The 16,946-nt window shown below is 39.3% G+C and overlaps 1 protein-coding gene across 3 annotated transcripts in view; it reads right to left on the bottom strand.

Annotated features, from left to right (window-relative positions):
• OSBPL7 (oxysterol binding protein like 7) overlaps window positions 1–16,946 on the bottom strand; it is an 85,935-nt gene that overhangs the window by 29,233 nt on the left and 39,756 nt on the right. For 2 of the 3 annotated variants that reach the window (XM_081343711.1, XM_081343712.1), the window contains 6 exons: window positions 16,704–16,782; window positions 16,441–16,585; window positions 15,120–15,264; window positions 10,629–10,755; window positions 9,858–9,980; window positions 8,198–8,231 (listed from right to left, as the gene is read on the bottom strand). In XM_081343711.1, the coding sequence (XP_081199837.1) occupies window positions 8,198–8,231; window positions 9,858–9,980; window positions 10,629–10,755; window positions 15,120–15,264; window positions 16,441–16,585; window positions 16,704–16,782 (653 nt within the window). Of the gene's footprint in view, window positions 1–5,806; window positions 8,232–9,857; window positions 9,981–10,628; window positions 10,756–15,119; window positions 15,265–16,440; window positions 16,586–16,703; window positions 16,783–16,946 lie in introns of those variants that run through there. The other variant, XM_081343710.1, reaches the window with a different exon arrangement.

Here is a 16,946-nt window from a genome sequence, read left to right as displayed (position 1 = left end):
TCAGCTTTCTGGTTTCAGTTGTTCTGATCTATTAAGAGATTGGCGCAGCAAAGTAGGCCTCAATGTAAGTATCACCTGCTGAATTGGAAACCATGAATACAACTCAGCTATGCATCTCTCTGAGGATGCAATCTCTCTGCAGCACTTTGCTTTAAAGGGGATATGCATTTTGTGCCTTTGAATGAGTACAAACGGACCTCTTCTCTTATTGCACAGCTAGTAACATCTCAATGTCTTTATCGTAACTAAATTTAGGACAATGTAATTACGCTCCAATCTCTACCTATCTATCCTTCTTAAAATCCCCACAATCCATTAACATATCATTGGGATTATTGTGGATAGTAAGACTGAATTAAAATTATGGCAAGCAATTTGGAAAAATGTTTTTGGTACAAAACAAAAATGTACTATTCCTACATTTTATTTCAATTCTGCATGCTTGGTTTCAAAATCAAGGTTCTGTTGGTCCAACCCACCCAGGGATTGATAACCTCAAGTGTCTTTTTAATAGAGCTCAGCGTATACATCTGATCACATACAGATGTGCTGTGTTCTCATTGCTTTGCGTTTACTTGGATGAGTGCTTGAATTAAAGAAGTCAGCCACTTATGCATTATAAGAAAAGAGGAAATGTATCCCCCCCCAAAAAAACAAAGGATGGTAGAGATACACAAACTCATATAGACACATACATATGCAAATTTGGGAATCGATACAAATAGAATGCAATATATCTTAAAACAGTGGGAAAAGCTTTCACCAGTACAGCTGTTGGTCAATCTGCTATATACAAAAATTGTTGTTGTTTGCCAATTTATATGCCCTTGCTATCCCTTTTGATATTTTTTTTTAAATAAAAATCTTTTAACTAGATCACAGGTCTGCAACCCACGGCTCTGGAGCCACATGCGGCTCTTTCAGCCATCTCCTGCGGCTCCCAGTCCTCTGCCATGTGCAGTCCCCCCCCCCAAAAAAAAAAGTGGGACTAAAAAATTTCAACCAATCAATTCAAATATGCAGGGTAGGTGCATATCTCGCCTTGGCTCCACTCTTCAGTCAAACCCTGTTCTGCGCATGCGTGCATGTACGTGCATGTGCACACATATTTTTGCGGCTCCCAGTTTTTCCTTTTGTGAGGGAACCAGTTCTGAGTGGCTCTTTCACTGTTTCAGGTTGCTGACCCCTGAACTAGATTTTAGCTGTACCTCCTTTCAAACAGAAAAGACTTTCAAAAGATCTGATTCCCTCTGAGAACTCTTAAGATAAATAATTTCATCTCTAAAGTTAAGTTCAATAATGACCTAGCCAGGAAAAGATTGCAGTTAGTCTACATATGCAAAAACCATAGGTTACAGTAATAATTTCATTATCATAGAACACTATCTCTCTAATTATGAACTAGAAATAACAAAACTTGTTTTTGTGGCAAAACAAACCAACCAATCCTGAATCATCAAGAGTAGCTGAACCTGAGAGATGGGTCTTTGTGGACAAGCTTATTCCACTTAGTAATCGGATTTAGTAATCCGGTGTATTGCCTCATGTAAAGAAATGTAAAAAAAAAGCAGAAATTTAGCCAGTTCTGGGGATTCATAACTCAGCTCTAGGACAAAACCTATACAGGTGTGCAAATATGTATTCTCTGCTATGCATACTTGGGCCATATGGACAATGCTGAAGTTCTTTGGGACTCTGGGATGGTTTAAAACTTAGTCAAACAAGAAGATTCTGTACTATGACTCCATTCTAAATTTCCTAGCACAGGGGTCCCCAACACCTGGATGGTGGCCCACTACTAGACTGTGGTCCATTCTGAACCAGGCTGCTCAAGAGGCAGGCAAGTGTGCAGGTATGCAGCTCCACTCACACAAGCAGCAGGCTCTTGCACTCCCTTTCGAAGCTCCATTTGCGCAAGCAGTGAGTGTATGCACCTGCTGCTCACACAAATGGACCTGTGCATGCACGGGCGTCTGCCACTCACATGGAAACATTCCCTCTCCCCCCCCCCACCTGTGCCAGGCCACCAAGCAGAAAGGTTGGGGACTGCTGTCCTAGGAAGTAAATGTCATGCACCATGAATTCCTTTCTAACACCTGAATTCTAAAAGATTGAACAGGCTGCTTGTAGGTCTTCTACACTGCAAATGTTTGTTGCCATTTTTGCTTGCTATCTTATGTCTGAGTCCACAGATTTCAACCACAGAGAAGAGCAAAGGCCAGATGTAATCAGCATTCAGGAATAGATTTCCCAAGGAGTCTCCCTACTCCTCTCCTCTGAAAATTGGTGGTGCAGGCAAAGGGAGAAAACAAATTACCTCTTGTTGTATGCAAAATCAGAAGAACTTCTGTATCAAACTTTTTTGGTGGATTCTGTAGCATTTGCCATAATTTTCAGGCAAATGCAACAAGCATATCCTCCAATTTAGAGTATTTTCCAAAGGCAAAAAATGTTGTCAACCCTCAGGCCATTATCCTACGCATGGTGTCCCCCCTCCATTGAATCCTTTTAAATACTGAAAAATATCCCAGTGGGTTGGCCCACCTGATAATTTATAAAACCCTATCAAAATAATTAGCTTTATGGACAATGGGCAGAGGCAGACATAGGTTGTATTTTTATATTTCAACCTGTTCCCTTAGAAAGATTTTCCCTCCCAAACGAATCTTGTTAGTAATTTATAAGCCCTGATCCTGGAAACACTTGATGGTCATTTGGTAATTTAATTATGCTAGACAATCAAAAGGGACACTCCCCTCTTAAAGTCTCTTGTTGGCCCAGTAACTTCTGCTGAATCACCTTGGGATGGTGGTGGTGGTGGTCAGATTCAGCTGTTTACACTCTTAAAAGATAACAAAAAAGATGTAGATGTAAAAGAGAAAATGATCTTTGTGGTGTTTTGTAGTTCTCTTTTCTAATTTTATTTTTCAGGATAACAAAAATCTTTATGGTTGCAAATATTTATTGAAAGTAGTGTACAGGCTCTGTGAGATTTGTTTTTGGGCTTAAGAATTTCTTTAAATAAACTGTCGCACATTGGAATGTGTATCATGTGAACATGTATGTTTTTCATTCCTTGGGGACGCCATCATTATAGTAATTCTATACATGTACAGTATTGGTCATATCCTCACTGAGACAGAAGTGATCACAGCACCCCACCTTGCAGGGAAGTGGGGATCAACAACTACTAATGGAAGAATTTGAGCCACATAGCTTATGCTACCTTCCCCGAGGAATATTGCTCTTCTGAGATGTCTTGGACCACTAATTGGTTTGGAAGAAAATTCACTGACCTACCTGATCTGCTTCTGAACATGTGCTCATCTGTCTGCACATGCATGAACCATACTGTCCTTCAGACAGCAAAATATCCGAGAACGGTTGTGCTTCAGGGATGGCATTTAAATTATCACATACACGGTATTCTGCTGGGATGCTCTGAGCTTTTTCCAGACATATGATTTCAAAAATGAGCCTCTAGCTCTTTCATAAGCCATAAGGAGCTTTTAAGAGGTAAAGTTTCCTTCAAGCTGATTTCAATTCTTGGTGATCTCACAGATTCAGCCAGTGTCTTCATAATAAGAAGTGTCTTGGTATGATTTCACATTTCTTCTATTTGAATCAGGAAATAATTGTTGTACCATGAGGCACCACAAATTCCTTTACACTATGTGTAGCTCTCTTTCTCAGCAGTCTGAGGATGGGGGTGAGGGTAAAACTTTGGCCTGGACATGTGAGCCTATAAATTTGGCTAACACGACCAAGAATACCCATCCCCACAATTTTTATTCATACTTTACACAATATGCTTGTTTACAGTAAATGGATATCATACTAGATAATGAACTCATAAACAAATCATACAGTAGACTAAAGTGTGGGTGCTTAAGTCTGTGCTGCATATCATACAGATGGCTCTCAATAAATTTAGGCCATTGGGAGAAATCCTAGATCAAAACTCTCCCTCAATAGGTCATGATTCAAACATGGCACCCTATCACCATCCTGTGCTCTTTGTAGGCCAAAATCATAATGGATTATTAAATAGTCCATGAAATCAACAAAAGTGCTGGTCTTGGAGTTAAAATGTTGGATTAAATTTAATAATACTGGACAGGATGAGATAGGAGGGCAGACTCTCCATCAAAAGTATTTTTTCTTGTAGGTCCAAACATGGGTTCTGGTGTTAAATTTGTTTTTGCAGTGGGGGTTTGCACATTACTACATTAGACTAAAATCAGTTGAGTGGCTTAATATGTTTGAAGAATCCAGCCATAGTCTTACCAGATTATGTGAACTAGGACACCATATTAAGCCATACTAGTTTGTTGAGCAGAAGAAAGCACTTTCCAGCACACCCAACCATTTGATTTTTTTAATCTTGAGAAATGTTAGTAAATGAAAATAGTCTCAGCAACTAAGAGACTGGGCCACTGATAAGCAAATGCTGGGGTTCACTATAATCACATTAGGCATTCATCAATTTCCTCATGCAAACTATTTCCCCGGGCCCAGTACATTTCTTACTTCCTGCAATATGAAGATAAAAATATTATTTTCTTACATTACAATACTGAAGCAAAGTACAATTATTTCCTGATCTGTCCAAGTATATCTAAAGCATACCAGTTCTAATGCTCTGTGTAGGACTATTCCAGCAAAATCTATATCAGAGGATTTGCCTCCAAAGTAGGATTCATAATTAGGAGGTAGAGACTAAATAATTTCAAGAGCTGCATCAAATTCATGCCTAGATATGGCAGCTCTGCTCAGAAAAAAATGGTATTCCGAGCCTATAAGGAATACTAAAATAACATGTTAAGCACAATAATGGTTTTTACTACCCTTCTAATAGTTGCTGAATTCTAACATCCATCTTTTGTAATTAAGCAGAGTGATCGGAGATGAATAATGGAAACTGGAACCCAACAATTTCTGGAGAGAAGTTTCACTGCTCCTGTTGTTATAAATACTAGCACTGTCCAAAATATTTAAAAGAGGTAATCATGTCTTTTACAAGGCTGCCGTAGCTGCAGCAGAAACTGCTCCTAACTATCTCTATATACTGTACATGTGCAGGTTCAGTCAATTCACTGATTGTCCTAGTGCACACCCACAAAACCAGGAAGTTTCAAAGCAGCCATGAAAATCTTGTAAAAATCACAGCCACTTTAACAATCCTAAAAAAATATATTATTTTTCCAGTGTGTTCTGAATCACCTTCTGCCTTCAGAAATTGTGGGCGCTCCATCACTGGAGATTTAAGAGACCTTCTTCAAATGATTTATATAGAGAGTAATCATAGTTACGATTGATCACTTAATAACTATTTGAAATTATGATGGACCTCCTAAGACCCATTTTCTAAGTCATGATGACTGCATATAACCCATCCACACCCATCCCTCCACAGTCACGCAACTGCATTTTGGCCACTTGGCAACCAGCTCACCTTTATGGCTATTTGCAGGATCCCGTGGTCATGTGACCACGATATGCAATGTTTTTTGCCCGCTTCTGTTTTCTGGCAAAAAGTGTCAGTGGATTCACTTAATGACCATGGTGCTTGTTTAACAATCATTATAAAAAAATGGCTGTAACTTTGAATCCAGTCATGTGTTGCCTCAATTTATGACAATTTAATTCTGGGCTCAATTATGGTTTTAAGTCAAGTTCTACCTGTAAACTGAAAGATTGTTAAGCACTTATTGTTTTAAATTAATATTCATGAGAGACACATATCCGAAAGACTAGAAAATAAGCATCCATATGTCAGATTTTAAAAATGACTCCCCCACACTAGAACTTTCCAAACTCTTTTTAATTAGACATGCCATTGATTGTTCAAGCTACAGTACAAGGACATAGGCCAATTAATATGGAGTAGAAACGTAGGACCGGACCTGCCGGAAGAGGCAAATGAAAGCAGGTTGACCTGCACTTGGGAAAGACAAAATATTAAAGACACTCAAGCACACAGAGAGGGACAGACTCACACAGAGGACATCTACTCGACCGTGTATGATTGAATTTTTTAAGTGCAGGTCACAGGGAAAACAACATTCTTCCCTGCATGCAGCAGTCATCACATTATTGTATCAAATAGCAAAATAAAAGGATCCAAATTGAACCTTACTAGCTAAAAGAGCTTCTTGCCCCCCAACGTAATATGGGAATCACATGGAAATAAATTCTTCCAGATTTTTTCCTACAAGCTTAGTGTAAGACTCAACACAATTTTACCCAAACACACCAATCCACAATATCTCACAGCAAATTTGGAAGTCAAAGTACTTTCCAGGAATTCAGTGAGTGATGCCATCCCTTTCAGAAACACGTAAAAGTTGCACCAGGAGACACTGATCAGCACAGTGTTTGATATTCTACAACCCAAAGTGCTAGCAACAAAACTTTCCTTCATAATGATCTCTGATGAAAGAGTCAGTTGAACACTGAAAAAGCAACATAAAGCTATGTAAACTTTTGGCTGTCCTGCCCTGCCCTGCAATTTTCCATTAATGCTGTAGAGAGCAGTACGACATTGGATGTACAATTGTTTAATGCTGAGAAAGCTCTGATAATTGTATACAAAATGTAAGGTCACAGGAGATGGTCTGGAGACGACAGCCTAGCACAGGTCAAATATATTAGCATTATATACGTGTGATATAATTTCCAGTCACCTCCTGTCCCCATGTATGGAGTGCTCTGGGATAGGGAATGGAGAATAAAACAAAGAAAGCATAAACTAGAGAAATAGTTGTGAGAGCCTGAGTAAACTGAGCTAAATCCTAATCTAAATAGTGGCCCATCCAGTGCTCAATGAACTATAGAACTGTCAAGTACGCAGCAGTCTCATAAGTATGGCTGCTCAGCTATTATTGTATGATGACTTGAAAACTACATGGGTGCAGGCAGAGATCTTTTCCTTCCTCCTTTGATCTGCCTATTAGAAATAAAAGTCAGGTGCCCAGAATTCACACCATCCTATACCCTTGCTAGGTTTGCTTTGTTTCCCACAAAACACAAGTTTCCTCTCTGTCTACCAGCCTATACTTGCTTTCACTTTTCATAATGCCCTATGTCTGTCATACATGGTTTTCCACCCTTCTTCACTCAGTACAATCACACCTCTGAAAGATTCTGCCCAGAGCTACAAAGAGCTATTAGAGGAATCCACACTCCTTCACTTGAGAATATTAAAATGTCTTCTCCACAGGCCTCCATTTTAATTATTGCTTCAAACGCTAAGGAAATATAGCAAAGCAGAAGGGAAACATATTTGTGCAAAGGAGGAAGCAGGAAAGATAAACCACAAAAACAGTGGGATAAGGAAGGGGTTTAGGGGAAACCCAAGAGGTGCTTTCTTAAGACATTCTGCCTGAAAAGATCCTGGTTTTGCCCAAACAGATGTACCACATAGTTAGCAAAAATCTGGCATTTTATGGTTGAGGAAACATTACTCTGGCTGATGTCAAATTTCCACCAATACTTTAAGAAGAGCTCTCTTCAGATGGTGTACATTTAAAAAAAAAAAGCAGATGTGAAAAGAGTCACCCCAGGAGATCACTGTTAGTAGCCAGAAGACCCAAATCTTCAAGCCCCTAACTCCTTTGTGCGAACAAACAATTCCTTCTGTGCCTCCTACCCCAGCATACATTGCTAGTATCCTCCAGCATACATTGCTGTTGGATGTTGCTGTTACTTGAACAAAAGGTAAGCTTTGAAAGCAAAACCTCTTATTTATACACGTTTTGGAGCAATCTAGTTGACTAGTCTTATCACTTCTGCTTTGCTCACCAACATCCAAGTGAAATTAAAGTGCTTCCTATTGCCGATTTCATTTGTGACAATGCAAGGATCAACCAATGTCTGCCTAACCAGCAGGCAGCAGTGCAAGTATGGCAGATGGACGTGGGTTGTCTTTCTTAAGAGTGCTGCTTTGGAAGCGAATAGCACAACACCTAAGAGACAATGTCCCCTTCCTTCATAAGTTGCTGGTATTCCAGGGTTACATGCCTTGATCACTTTGTGCTTATCCAGCAAGAGATCCTTGCTGTCTACTACCCCACTTTGGGAGATGGTGGGAAGGCACTGCAGCTCTTGCAAATGCTAGCAGCTACCATAAGACTGCACTGTCCATATTGCTGAAGCCTGGCTCTGTCCTCAGCTTCCAGTAGGTATTGTTGCTCACCCAAGATTCCTTGCCATTGGCATCCACTTGCCTCCTGTGAGAAAAAAAGGAAGGAAACCCATCAGCCATTAGACTAGGCAAAAGGAGAATCTTTAAAACAGGAATGGGAAATTTTATAACACCACATCTGTTGCAGAAACATAACTTGGTCCTCTCCAGCCAAAAGGCCCAGAGTTAGGAATGCTGTGAATTACAAATCCAGCCACTTCTAATGGCGACATGGTCTTCATTCCTATTTTTAAACTTTTTATATCCTCTCAGAATTAGAGAACTAGAATGTTAACAAATTTTAACCCACCGTATATGTAGCTGATGCAAAAAAAAATATCAAAACAAGATTATAACAGGAAATTCTGCTTAACCACAACTTATGCTTTTTTAAGCACTGATCACATGTTTTAGAAATCAATCTTTGCAGTTTTAAGGATAGGTTTATTTGCTGCTTTTTCACAATGAAAATTACAGTTTTTTGGATACTGAACTTTCTCCAGTATTAGACTGTGCAAGTACATAGTAAGTATGCAAAAGACTTGTGGATTTCTTGGAATCAGAGGTAGCTCAGGTTTGTTATACATATTTAATATTTGGGGTTTTTTTGGCTTCAAATCATACCAAGGTTTGATTTCATAACAACCTTGATTTAAGGCTGTCTTTGCTTTGTTTAGGTAAGAATTTGATTCTATCTCTAATGCAATCTATTGTGTTTGTTGCCTTTATTTCTAGACAATAATTCCAGCCACACTTCTCTCCCCTACAAATATAATACTGTTTTTTGCATGCATCTGATGAAATGATCCACATGTCCATGTTCTCATGCAATTGTAAATGTATTGGTTTTTTTAGGCATCACATATTCCTTATGTTTGCAGACAAAACTTTTTAAAGCACTACGTCAGAAAAACCCTTTCAGGGATGAAAAATATGTGGCTCACCCCCACCTCTTTGGAGGTGGGAGGGAGGAGTTTAGGTGGTTAAAACATATGTCTTAAAACGTATCTATTTAGATAGACAGTCTATCTCCCCATTCACCCCATTTCAAATTTTTCCAGAAAATCAGTCTGGCCAAACTCTCTTTGGAGTGCAACTTTTGATGCAAATATATAAAGTGGCCCTTGAGCTGATGGAATAAGGAACTGAACTTATTCCAGCACTACTACATGTAGTCCTCAACTTACAACTGGACACTTAATGGCCATTTGAAGTTCCGATGGATCTACCTGTGGGTTACTTATGATCCAGATTCAAATTTCCAACAGTTGCCCCCAACCCCCCACTGTCACATAACTGCACTTTGGGCACTTGGCAACTTACGTTTATGGCCATTTACAACATCCCATGGTCATATGACTGCGTTTTCTGAGTTTTGCCAAAAAAAGGGCATTTACTTTCAGCAAAGTTGAGCTCATAGCAAACCACTAGTTTGCTTAATGGCAGTGTATTTGCTTAATGACCATGATTCGCTTAACAACCACTGCAATAAAAGTGGTTGCCTGGCCCACTTTATAACTGTCACTAGTTATTGTCTTGATAGACAGGCTTCATTATGGTTGAACTTTAAGACTGGTTCTCCTCATGTTTGGTTCTTGGAAGAAGAATAACAAAAAGTAGGTGCTACACTTGTGGCCAAGAAACCCAAAATAAAGCAAAGAAGGAAAAGCACCTGAAAAAGCGTGCTTGGTGGAAAATATTGTTATCCTCCATCACACGACGCCGATCTCGCTGCAACTGCTCAATCCGTCGTTTTTGAGCTTCTGCAGCCTGCACATTTCCCTCTTCCAGATACCTGGAGGAAGCCACCGAATTCAGAGACATTGCTTTTAATTCACACAATATGCAGGAGGTTGGGATTATAACACACATTTACAGTCACTCAAGTGCAGTTTTAATGCTCATTCTTACTTTGTTGCTGTATCCATCTTATAACTGATACTGGCAATTTTGTAACTGCCAGAAAGTAAATTATCTTGAATACCTTATTAGTGGAAAGATAGGATAATAGTAAGGGACGTGGTGGCTCAGTGGGTTAGGGTGCTGAGCTTGTCAACCAGATGGTCGGCAGTTTGGCAGGTTGAATCCCGAGTGCCGCTTAACAGAGTGAGTGCCTGTTACTCGTCCCAGCTTCTGCCAACCTAGCAGTTCGAAAGCACGTAAAAATGCAAGTAGAAAAATAGGGACCACTACGGTGGGAAGGTAACAGCGTTCTGTGCGCCTTTGGCGTCTAGTCATGCCGGCCACATGACCACAGAGACGTCCTCGGACAAGCGCTGGCTCTTCGGCTTTGAAACAGAGATGAGCACCGGCCCCTAGAATCGGAAACGACTAGCACCCATGTGCGGGGGAACCTTTACCTTTTAGGATAATATTAATGTATCTTTCGCAAAAGAACTGAAAAATAAAGGAAAATTTTTATCAATCTCTTCCTGGCCCTTACCGTTGGTCAGGCCTCAATCTTGTGTCCGTAGATGGAAGCAGGCGTTTCAGCTCTGGAGTAAGTTCATTCAGCTCCAGTGCAAACTGAGTGAAACCATAGTTCTTCTCTTGGTCTCGAGGCATGAGATCTAGATGGGAGGTAGGGAGGGAGAGGGAGAGGGAGAGGGAGGGAGAGAGAGAGAGAGAGAGAGAGAGAGAGAGAGATATTTCTAAAGTCTATATAGTCCATTATCACACTTATATTTATTTCAATATTTTATTTATTTATATTTCACATTTCTAAACTTCCCATCTCCCTCAAAGAGGAATAAATATTTGAATAGCTATTAATTATATAATACAATACAATTGATAAATTAAAATATTCGTTTGAGGCTTTTCTCCAAAATTAGGTAAGGCCTTCCTGAAATTATAAGAAAAGGAGAATGATATACAATAACCACAAAAGGCGGAGAAGAAAAAATGGAAATTATTGGAAAGCCAAATAATACAACCAGGCACAAACAGTGTAGAAGATCAATAAGGTACAACTTCTGGATTTAAAAGAATAAGAAAAATGGTATCTCTTAAAGCTGAACATCCAATAAATCTGAATGACATATTTCATACTCACAGATGAGATTGCTTTATAAAATAATATTTTCTTGACTTAGCAACGTAGCACTTAATCCTGGGTTACATACTTAAAAGTATATGTGGGAGTGGTAAGGCTGGACTTCAGGATGAGATGATGAGTCAATAAAAGTTGTCTTATAATCAAGACATGATCTGAATACCAAAACTTTATTTGGCTGTTCCTTCTCTTACTACTTCACTGTCTTGCTTCTTGTCAACCGTAGAATGTTCAAAATCTTATGCTTTGTCATTACTTGGTATCTAGGATCTCTTTCATCTTCCTCTAGACTCAAGATACAGTTATGCTTCATTTTCACCAACTTTCTTCAATGCTAGCCACTGACTTCAAATTATAACTCTGCATCCATCTTGCAAAGCAATTTCTTCCAGCCATTTACCAATGCTTGATTTTTCACTGATTTCCAAGCTGCAGCAAAGTGTTTCATTATAAGTATAAACTTTTGCATCTACTTCTTCATCAAATTTCTCCTCGCATACAAATATCACTTTATCCCAAAAAAATTCCTATGAAGTCTTATTTGCCAGAATGATCCCCTCTCTGAAATGGATGTCCAGTTGTTTCCAATATTTTGTGCATAAATTCTCTAAGGATGGATGAGTGGGAACATGGTCTAGAACAGGGGTCAGCAACCTGAAACAGTGAAAGAGCCACTCGGAACTGGTTCCCTCAAAAAGGAAAAACTGGGAGCCGCTACATGCGCGCATGTGCAGAACAGGGTTTGACTGAAGAGTGGAGACAAGGCGAGATATGCACCTACCCTGCATATTTGAATTGATTGGTTGAACTTTTTTAGTCCCACTTTTTTTTCGGTGGGGACTGCACATGGCAGAGGACTGGGAGCCGCAGGAGATGGCTGAAAGAGCCGCATGCGGCTCTGGAGCCGCGGGTTGCAGACTTGTGGTCTAGAATAAGGAGAACATATTGATGGTTGCCTTGCCAAGGCCCACCAATAATCCTTTCTGAAGGATTACACCTTTTCTATAGGAAACCAAGAACTTGATCTGAAGAAATAAGATATTCTACTGCTATAAGCAACTTTAATTACAATAAAAATTTGCACAAAGGCTAAAAATCTAATTCTCTACATAGATATGCTCCAAAGTTTAAAACCATGGAGATTTTTCTCCCATGCTTTGGTTGCTTATACTGTAGGCCATTTTTATGTTGGCTTGATAATTGCACTGGATTTGTTATTTACAAATCAGTCTTGTCTCATTCCAGGCACTTTCTTCCTCTTCTTGCTACCTCTAGCCCTCACACTGCTATTTTGTTTTCAGGTAATATTTCTACTCCTTGAATTGGAAATCATCTGGTACAAAGTGATTGAAGTACCAGTCATAAAAAAGTGCTGATATAACATTGGACAACTTTTTTCCCCCAAGTGTTTTGCTTCCTGAAAAACATTTGGTGGCTATGCCCCACCCCTTCAAACTGAACATATTCATTTCAGAATGATTATATCACCTAGGAAGCTTGAGAAATATGGAATTATTTTTAATGACCATAATGTATTTATTTGGATAATGTTTTTGATACTCTGTCAATTCAACAGGGATAAAAAGGAATTGATGCTGATTTTTTAATAAATATTTAGTAGTTCAAATACCAACAATTATGAAAAGGGCTAAGATACCCACTTAAATTTGGTTTATTTCATTTCTTAATTAATGTATATATTTCTCCTCTCTTGAAGCAAGAAGAGACCAGTTAACTAGAGAGTGGAAAATTCCCATGTATTCTGCAACAGATTTAGAGTGCCAGGCTCTTTGCTCTCATCTGTTTATGGGAGATTTCAATGCAGGAGTTCGTTCTCACAACAGTGTCTCTTTTTATTCCCCAGTTATGGCATTTAAAGAAACCAAAGATTTACTTTCTCCAATATCCTAGAAACTCAGAAGATCCTAAACTAAACATTGTTTTATTTATACTATCTAGTGCATCATTTTATCTCAATCATGGCTGACTGGGGCTCCACATTTTGAAAAGTTTGGAAAATACCAAGCTATCCACGGGGAGGGAAGAAAGAAATGACAGTGTTGCATCACAAGCTTCACCCCTTTTTTCATGCATTGTGATGTTGCACAAATGTACAGAGGAGGCAGCACTTTCTTCATAATATGCTTTTGTTGTTTTGATGACAGTACTAGATGCGAAGATCATTCTGCGGTGTTTGTGTACATACAGTGTATTAACTTAGCCTTATTTATTTAATAAATGCATAGGCTGCCCGCTTTATATATATATGTCTCTGGGCAGCACAATTAAAATAGAATAAAAACAGTGAAAAAACAACTACGTATCTTTTCTGTGCTTTCCCACGGCACTGTTCAAAAGCAATGATCTGAAAGCTGCAATCTGGGAAGGCCTCAGGTTCTAATTCTGTAATGCCAGAACTTCTGAAAACCTATAGCACTTGATTGCCCACCTTAGCTGTTTTATTCTGTCAAATTAATAATCAGACATGCTAACATATTGGTCCCTAGCAACTATCATATCAACTTCTAAAAAGTAATTTCAATTATTTTTAATTAATTACTTCCAATTACCTACCCGTAAAATCTATTCTCAGTTGCTGGCACACGATATACTAGTTATCTTAATGGAAAACCAGTTTCCTGGAAAAACCCGAAGTTGAAGATATGCTCTGCCCAGAGCAAGCTAGTTTAGTAGGGGGCGCGTCAAAATTTGACTATTTTTTTTGTCTCAAACTACCAAGTAATTTAAAACATTAATATCTCCTGGCAAATGTTTATATCAGTCCTTATGGATTTAAAGACTGCCTTTAATATCTTCCCAAAGGGAATTTCATGGCCTAAATTTAGTAGTGTTTCCGGTGATACAGAGATTAAGAGAGATTTAATCTCTCTTCATCTAGAGTCAACTTTAGAATGTGATGTCAAAAAGAATATAATTTGACTAATCTCATGCTTGTCATGTTTGTCATAGAAGAGTTTGCTCCAAATCTTTCTTGCTCCAAATCTGTTTAAATCTGTTTGTATTTAAATGATTTGCTGGAGATTTCTTCTTCTAATTTTCAATTATCCCTAACTGATGACATTGACATCTCAATGACAGCTATATGTAGCTGATGCCACCTTTTATTATTATTATTATTATTACACTGAGGGATGCAGTAAAACCCGCACACAGGATATATTGTATGCTGTGCAAAAGGGGGAAAGGATGAAAAACTCATAACATGAGAACATCAAATGACACAACATCTGTATTTATCTAAGACATTAAATATGTAGAAAGGTGGACAGTAAATAACATTTTAAAATTGCCTTTATTTCCCTAACTGATATTTTTAAAACAGGCTCCCTCAAGCTAGTGCACAGAATATGAACTAGAAAGAAGGGGGAGGGGTTTCTTACCCTAAGAATATGCTAAGCAGTACATTAAGGAAAACAGCTCTGACAGATGCCCATCCCCCTTTAGCATTTCCCCACAAAGGAATTCCACACACTTCCAAACAATTGCAAAGATCAGCACATACAAATGCACAAATGTGTATACTAGGTTTTGAGGTTACTTAAAAGATATATATTATGCATCTGATTGCGTTAGATTTAATTCATATTTAACTTTGTCATTTTTTTGCCATTTTGTTAATTTGGTTTACAAGACCACTAACACATTAAAGATCAGCTTCCTGGATCTTATATTGTACAGATGAGCTGAAATTGCACATATCTCCCAAACTGTCACCTACGGGGATTCTGGGAACCGTTGATGAAACTGATCTGGAGCTTGCTAAGATGGGTGAAAACTGGTCTGTAAATAAAGAAACAGTCCCATATAAGCAGCTGATACTTCCCCACTGCTCAGCAATCCTTAGAATTGATTTCTTACTCGACTTCCAGAGGCACTTTCCAATAGGAGGCACACCACGATACAACCCTTCGTGCCACTTCCCGAAAAGTCGATGGATAACCTTGCCGTTATGGCTGTGAATGGCACCCTGCACTTCATTGACCCCGGAGCCCCAGTAGCGTGCCTGCCAAAAAGAGAAGAGGTTAAGGTAGGTAGGCTTCCTATTCAGTTTTCTGTTCACCTGGTAGGAAGCCAAGGAGATGTCTGAGAAGAGATAATGAAGATGAAAGGAAAGGGACAAACCTTGCGAGACCACCTGCTGCCAATGTCAACCTCCCATCGCCCAGTTTGCTCCCACAGTCGGCCTCCTCAGGGTTCCGTTGGCCAGGCAATGCCGGCTGGCGACCCCCAGGGGGAGAGCCTTCTCTGTGGGCGCGCCGACCCTCTGAAATGAACTGCCTCCAGAGCTGCGGACGGCCCCTGACCTTCGATCCTTCCGCCGCGACCTGAAGACATGGTTGTTCCAACAAGCGGGCCTGGACTGACCATGGTTTTTAATTTGGTTTTCATTGTGTAAATTGTCCCGTATTTCTTATATTCATTGTTTAATTCTTTTTTTAATTTTTGTATTTTATGTCTCTTAATTTTTATTGTTGTGAGCCGCCCTGAGTCCTTAGGGAGAAGGGCGGCATATAAATTTAATAAATCCTAAATCCTAAACCTGAGGCTCAAAAGGAGAAATCAAATACAAAAAGGAAAAGGATGAAGCCTGATGACTCCAAAAAAGAAATGGGAGATGAGATGAGTATGGAATGAAAGAGTTACCATATTGATTAGGAATACCAGCCAAGAAATTAAAGGAGAAGGAAACAAGTGCCGCAAATCAGGACAATGAAGCACAGTAAGATATATCAAGACAGAAGCGGTATTTAAAATTTTACATCAGAGAGAACGGACCAAAGCTCAGTGGGAGTGCACAGCATTTCCAGAGGGAAATTCTTTCTCAGATCAATCTGAGGTTCCAGGGAACTACTTCTAGTAAGACTGAAGACAACACTCAGCCAGATGGAACAACAATCTACTATAGCAGGGGTCCTCAAACTTGGCCCTTTTATGACTTGTGGACTTCAACTCCCAGAATTCCTCAGTCAGCGTGCCTGGCTGAGAAATTCTGGGAGTTGAAGTCCACAAGTCATAAAAGGGCCAAGTTTGAAGACTCCTGTACTATAGCTTGATATTCAATAGCCTCAGAGTTGACATTAAAAACCAGATGAAGTACCAGAAAGAGGAGTTAAACAGAGACCAAAGAAAAACAGGACATGGCAGGAGTCAGGAAGATCAGATCCATATTAGAACTCACTTTGCAGAAAGCAAGCTTGCAGTGGTATCTGCTGTCTCGCGCGTTTCGAATCAACACTTCACCGTAATGCTCAATCCAACGCTGGCCACTCAGAATATTGTGAATGCAAGAAGTCACCTTATTCCATTCATAGTGATCCCCAAACCTTTTGAAGGGAGAATAAAAAGGATAAAAGAGTGCCAGAAGTGAGGGTATGGGGGTGTGTGGAATCGATGAGAGAAGGATCATCAAGAAGGGTGGAACAAACAGGCTTTGTGACTCACCTGGGAAGCTGGACGTTCACTGTACCAACTGGAATTATCTCCAGGGATTTGCCCCAGAACTTATTTTTCCACTTCATGTCTAAACAAAACAAAATTCAAGGAAAAAGAAATGAAGTGTGAAGTCACAATATTACTTTAGGATTTGAATCAAGTTAAATTGGGGTATGTAGATTATTGCAATTGGGACTACAAGTGAGGTTCATTAAATATGTTGGGACTAACAAAAATTCCCAATCAATTGTG

Source organism: Vipera berus (assembly GCF_964194415.1).
Source record: "Vipera berus genome assembly, chromosome: Z".
Classification (NCBI taxonomy): domain Eukaryota; kingdom Metazoa; phylum Chordata; class Lepidosauria; order Squamata; family Viperidae; genus Vipera; species Vipera berus.
The sequence above is the reverse complement of the archived record's forward strand: the minus strand, read 5'-3'. Positions and strand labels throughout refer to the sequence as shown.